This window comes from Ruditapes philippinarum, unplaced genomic scaffold (genome assembly GCF_026571515.1).
Source record: "Ruditapes philippinarum isolate M1 unplaced genomic scaffold, ASM2657151v2 ctg8551_1_1_1_1, whole genome shotgun sequence".
Lineage (NCBI taxonomy): Eukaryota > Metazoa > Mollusca > Bivalvia > Venerida > Veneridae > Ruditapes > Ruditapes philippinarum.
In genome coordinates, this window is record NW_026860473.1 from 62,392 (window position 1) to 68,440 (window position 6,049).

The 6,049-nt window shown below is 33.3% G+C and overlaps 1 protein-coding gene across 1 annotated transcript; it reads left to right on the plus strand.

Annotated features, from left to right (window-relative positions):
* Positions 1-325: 325 nt before the first annotated feature.
* Positions 326-3,770, plus strand: LOC132760207 (CD40 ligand-like). The gene is made up of 4 exons (XM_060752124.1): positions 326-726; positions 1,544-1,580; positions 2,038-2,145; positions 2,856-3,770. The coding sequence occupies exons 1-4, from the start codon at positions 424-426 to the stop codon at positions 3,254-3,256; spliced, it is 849 nt and encodes a 282-aa protein (XP_060608107.1). The 5' UTR covers positions 326-423; the 3' UTR covers positions 3,257-3,770.
* Positions 3,771-6,049: the final 2,279 nt, after the last annotated feature.

Consider the following 6,049-nt stretch of genomic DNA (forward strand, 5'->3'; position numbering starts at 1 on the left):
TATCCGTCCCTCTGAGATCCGCTCAATGCCTCGGTACGGGTATTCCGATCATGACAGATATTATTAGTCTTTACATCGATTCCAGCGGCTTTTATAATGTTTTGCATACTAGATTACGTCATTGCGCTGCATATGTTTTATTTATCAACTTATACGAATTAAGATAAAAACAGCAGACCAGTGTACACGTGATATCACCCAAATAACTCTCATAATAAATATGATATTAACAAATTACAAACTTGATATTTGTCGCTAAATATAGATTTCTAAGTTTCTACTATCAACTAAGTGGGTTATTTATTTAATTTACTTCCTAATAGTTTCGTGGACTGGGCATATGATATAACTTGCACTTTGCTTTGGTTTTTGATATTATAATAAATTTAAGCAATGTTATAATTTTTTTTTGTCAAAGCTTCAATGATTTCCGATTTTAAAAAAGTGTCTCCGCACACAGTTAAAACAATACTTTTAGTGCTGACAGCTTTGTTTTGTTTAATTGGATTACTAAATGTATTAGTTGTAAAATTTCTAATCGAGGAAGAGGCAGCCTTTAGAGAAGTCAGTCTTCTATCCGACTGTTCGGTACTTTGCGAGGATTTGTCGCTCAGTCCATACGAAGATTACGATACATTTAATGTAAGAAATAAACAATTTCAGACCTCTTTTCACAACGATAGATACGTTTGCAGTACCAAGAATTTTACCAAGATCATAAGTAAGGTAATTACATTGTATTATTATAATTTTTTTAATTTTCGAAACCGAAATAAAAAACGCTTCAAAGTTACTATATCGCAACATCTATAGACTTTTTTTCCATGACTGAATGTAAAAGAAAAATCACCAAAAAAAACCAATAGTTTTTCTTTATGCTTTTTTGTAAGGTTATTTTCTTGTTTTTCCTCCACTTATTATTTGTACACCTGTTTTACGTGTAAATCTTTTTCTTCGTTGATATTGCACCTTTGAAACCTAATATAGGGAATTTAATTTCTCATTCATATCACGGGACTTTATCGTCAAGAATTACCATTCTTTATCAAATTCTTCGAAAAACTAAGGAAGTAATCCATATATTTAATATAACGTTAAAGAGGGGTTATTTACGTGAATCCCTTCTTTAACGTTTTAAACTACATTGTACTAGATTATTGTAACCTTGTTAGTTTGACAAATCATATAAATTCTTCTACATTTAGCCAACTGTCGTTAAAGTCGTTGTATAAAAGAAATAGCATATACAATTCAGTCCAAATCTTATTTTATGAATTTACTTCCTTGTTAAATGTGTCAAACACAACGAATTAAAGGATAAATTCGATCGGTCGATCGTAAAATACGTCACCATGAAGTAATAAGTGTGATACAGAAAACTTAAATTTGATATAAAAACACCTAATGAAAAATACCTCTTGAACATTACAAATATCCTGGTTTAACGAAGACTGAATTAATCCATTACTTTTAAACAAGCATGAAAAAGGTTTGATTGGTTTTAGAATATATCAATTTCTGTATTTTATATTTTTATTTGTAGATTGTTGAACGAACAGGAAGGCTTAGATTGTCCAAAGGTACATATCTGACTTATTTCATAATTGTCTATTGATCAAAGTTGAATATGATGATAACATATACATGTTTATGTCTGTAACAAAGTTCAAAAGGTTTTAGAGGATCAAAGTCTGTATTATTATCATTAAAAGCGTCTACTTACATCGTACGGTCACAGAAGTTGAAATCGCTGTAAAAATAGCACAAACATAACAATAAGTTGTATTTATAAATTAAATGTTAACACATGTGTAATGTTATGGGATATTGATAATCCAGCATTATGTCGACGTAAGATTTACATAGAAAATAATTTCATTCTTTGTGTCCATTTATCAGTAAATTATTGTTTGCATCTTGTTTCTTTTATTATTTTCTTACGAAAGAGTCATTTAAAAAGAGTTATTTTAAATATCCGAACCTGTGTTTTATAAATGATGTAGAATTAATTTGTTAAGGCTGATTTTGTTTTTGCAGGTGAAGTGTCAAAGCCCTACTTGCAATGTGGGAACGAAAATCTCAGAGAAAATTCGAACAGTCAGGTTGCTTCCTTTCGAAGAATAGATCATCATCTCAAATTCAAAAGTAAACATTTTTAAATTAAGATAAATTGTAAGATTATAGATTCTTGCATACCAGACAGGATTATTTTCCGTTTCGACGATGCTATACACCCCCATGTAAGACAAGTCGCGTGCTATAATTAAGTGCCGTCATTGCCGCGCGCATTTTATGAATGACTAATGTTCTAAGGATGACGTCATTTTTCCGTTATGAGTTCATACGCTACTTTAAGAAGAAAGTGCGTAATGAAAATATCAGTTTTCGTAATTTCTGTTCCGAGATTAAATGACATTTAATATGCAAGAAAAAGAATCAAACACTGGCTGTCGGTACAGACGGGAATATCTAGCTCTCGGCTAACTGTTAAGCGGAAACTCGGCATGGCCTCGTTTCCGCCGTAAACAGTTACCCTCGAGCTAGATATTCCGGTCTGTACCGGCAGCCGGTGTAAGATTCTTATATCATAACATGGAATTTCAACTATTTGAAATGGTATTTATAACGTTCAGACTTGTATTATTTATAACTTATGCAAGAGATATATAACTTATAATTTTATAAGAATCCAAGATAGCATGGTGTCAATAAACTAAATGATCTTGCTATTTTATCTCTTTAATAGGTTTTGAAACTCGGTTGCATTTTGAAATACGTGTACAAATAAATAGATGAAATGTTTTTTTTGCATATTTTATTGATTTTATTATGTAAAATACATGTGTATTTCAAAGCAAACGAGAGAGATCAAGTAATATATTGGCAAAAGCATGCAGTCAGCACCTTCATATCAGAAGAGCTACATTACCAAAATGGCGAATTAAAAGTACCAGAAACACGTGTTTATTTTGTTTACACGTCGGTTTTAATAAACGGAAGTTGCGCAGACAATCGGCGCGGCGATGTTTGCAACTACTATGTACGGATTTGTGCCAGAGGCCGATGGAGCGAGCGAATTCTTCTTCAGAAAATGGGAGTTTACAATTCAACAGACGAGAGTTTCATAACTTCTCTACATATCGGTACTCATGTCTTACTCCAAAGACATGACGCTGTTTTTGTAAGAATATCTGACGCAAGCCGATTGATTCCGGAATCTGCCGGAAATGTATTTGGAATTATGCCAATGCGATAGCTGAACTTGAACTTTATCATTAACAAGTAATAAGACATAATCATCTAAAATACAGCATAAGATATTATTTCATTAAACATGTTACTCGAGAGAAATTAAATTCATTTACAAAAAGTTTCTTTTCTTAATAATAATGTAACGAGAATCATTTATATTACGACTGTTAACATGTAAATAAAAAAAATCTTTATAATGTTTGTGATACTTTACCTTAAAATAAGTATTTTTATCATTCGGAATGGTTCTATTTCTGTGTGTGTGTGCGTGTGTGTGTGTGCGTGCGTGCGTGCGTTGATGTGGGTGTGTGTTTGGCAAGTTAGACAAACATGATTGTGTCAAATTCATCTATTGATATCTAAATCTGTATAACAATAGAATATATCTAGTAAATCAAAGCACGTGTAATTGACTTCTTTAAAGACTTTACACTATCATTTCAACATATCATTGTGTTTGAATGTCGTTTTGGAAATAAACCATAATAAATCTTTGACACAAACTTTGAAGATAAAAAGCCGTTACATTTTGTTTTTGGGCAAATACATTGAGTGGTTTACAAGGAGATGCTATTTAAATATATTATTGATTACGACAAACGACGGACACCTTGTCATCACAAAGGTCACCTCTTAGCGATCTGTGATGAGGTGAGCTATAAACTAAACACTGAAAAGCAATAAAACAAACATGCTTAAACATCTCTTAGTATGAGAGTTGTGGTAACGTCTAAATACATACATGGCTTTTAGCCTTGGCATTTCCATAGTATTCTTAAGGTAAGGTATGAATACACTGGAATATTGAAGAATCGAGGTGTCTGGGCTATAAATATTTTTGATCTGAAAGGTAATTTTTAGCTTTAGAAACAAAAAGAGGCACAATGGGCAAGGTAAGGTGAATAGGAGGCTGGGGAGCACAGTCACATTTTCTGCTTAAGACAATCTTGTGTCATGACGGGTTGCCATGCAGCAATCTGACATAGACCAAACATGTTGCGGATCTTCATTTTTAAAGTATTTGAATAAGTGTCAGAAGAAATTTTGTCTTGTAAATTTCGCATGTACAGATTCGCCTTTAGAAACAGTGACTTGAATGGCGGGAACCTGAGTTGTAAAAAAAGAAACAGTGACTTGAATGGCGGGAACCTGAGTTGTGAAAAAAAGAAACAGTGACTTGAATGGCGGGAACCTAAGTTGTAAAAAAAAAAAGAAACAGTGACTTGAATGGCGGGAATCTGAGTTGTAAAAAAAGAAACAGTGACTTGAATGGCGGGAACCTAAGTTGTAAAAAAAAGAAACAGTGACTTGAATGGCGGGAATCTGAGTTGTAAAAAAAGAAACAGTGACTTGAATGGCGGGAATCTGAGTTGTAAAAAAAAGAAACAGTGACTTGAATGGCGTGAACTTGAGTTGTAAAAAAAGAAACAGTGACTTGAATGGCGGGAACCTGAGTTGTAAAAAAAAGAAACAGTGACTTGAATGGCGGGAACCTGAGTTGTGAAAAAGAAACAGTGACTTGAATGGCAGGAACCTGAGTTGAAAAAAAAGAAACAGTGACTTGAATGGCGGGAACCTGAGTTGTGAAAAAAAGAAACAGTGACTTGAATGGCGGGAACCTGAGTTGAAAGAAAGAAACAGTGACTTGAATGGCGGGAACCTGAGTTGAAAAAAAAGAAACAGTAACTTGAATGGCGGGAACCTGAGTTGAAAAAAAAAGAAACAGTGACTTGAATGGCGGGAACCTGAGTTGTGAAAAAAATGGCTTACATTATCTTTTTATAATGAAAGTTTTTTTTGCAATGCATTGCCAGAATGTGTAACTTAAATCTTGTTTTGATGTTTTTGTTTTTGCTCATAAAAATGAACCCATGTTTCGTCACCAGTGACAACATTTATAAGGGACCGTACATTGTAACTTGGAACTTTTCTTATTTATCTGCCAGCAAATGGGGAATCCATTAAGCATAGATTTTGTCATTTTCAAATCTCGTTTGAGAGTGGTATAAGCTGCTCCTTATCATATGCCAACAATACTAACAACTTGCCTTGCGATGTATCTTGCATCAGTAATAACAATATCTTTCAATTTACAACCATCTTGATAGACATTGCTGTGTCGACGGCCAAGTGGTGCATCTTCAGTCGAAATTAATTCACATTTTAAATGATTTAAACCAACGAATAACTTGAAATGAACATTTCATTTTGTCTGTATATAGAACAGATTTCATATAAAAATGTTGATAGACGTTGCTGTTTAGGCCGACGGGGATGAGATGCATCTTCAGCGAAATTATATATCAAGAAAAAAATGATCTATCAGAAACATTAAAATCAGCAAATTTACATGAACATTGCAGACTCGGTTTGATTAAGTCTGTAAATGAAGTATATACTGAAAAGGTGCAATATTCCTCAAGACACCTACTACCGACTTGAGCAGTTGTCAAGTTTTAACACTTGATGTGCTTGAATCAAGAAGTATCAGAAAAATATATCAATATTGAAGTGAAGCACAACTTCTCACGACTGTGACATGGTACCTGACACCTGCTTTTGTGATGTATAATTTTCTGGGAAAAGGTAATCCCTTACAAAAATCAAAATCAGCAAAATTACATTCAAATTGATTAAGTCTGTACATGAGGGATAATGAAAACGTTTAACAGTAAGGAAGCTGAGATGTCGGTGACATTCTTATTGTAGTAAGAATATATATAACAAGAATTTGTACCAGAGTTACCAACGTCCCCCGCCTCGGGAAGTTTCATATGAAGCATAAAAAAAAATTGTG

What these genes read in the sequence shown, in the direction of transcription:
- LOC132760207 (XM_060752124.1), top strand. Translation starts at nt 424, where the DNA reads ATGATTTCCGATTTTAAAAAAGTGTCTCCGCACACAGTTAAAACAATA. An exon ending in TTACCAAGATCATAAGTAAG is followed by an intron (nt 727 to 1,543) that starts GTAATTACATTG and finishes TTTTATTTGTAG; the next exon opens with ATTGTTGAACGAACAGGAAG. An exon ending in TCATCATCTCAAATTCAAAA is followed by an intron (nt 2,146 to 2,855) that starts GTAAACATTTTT and finishes TGTATTTCAAAG; the next exon opens with CAAACGAGAGAGATCAAGTA.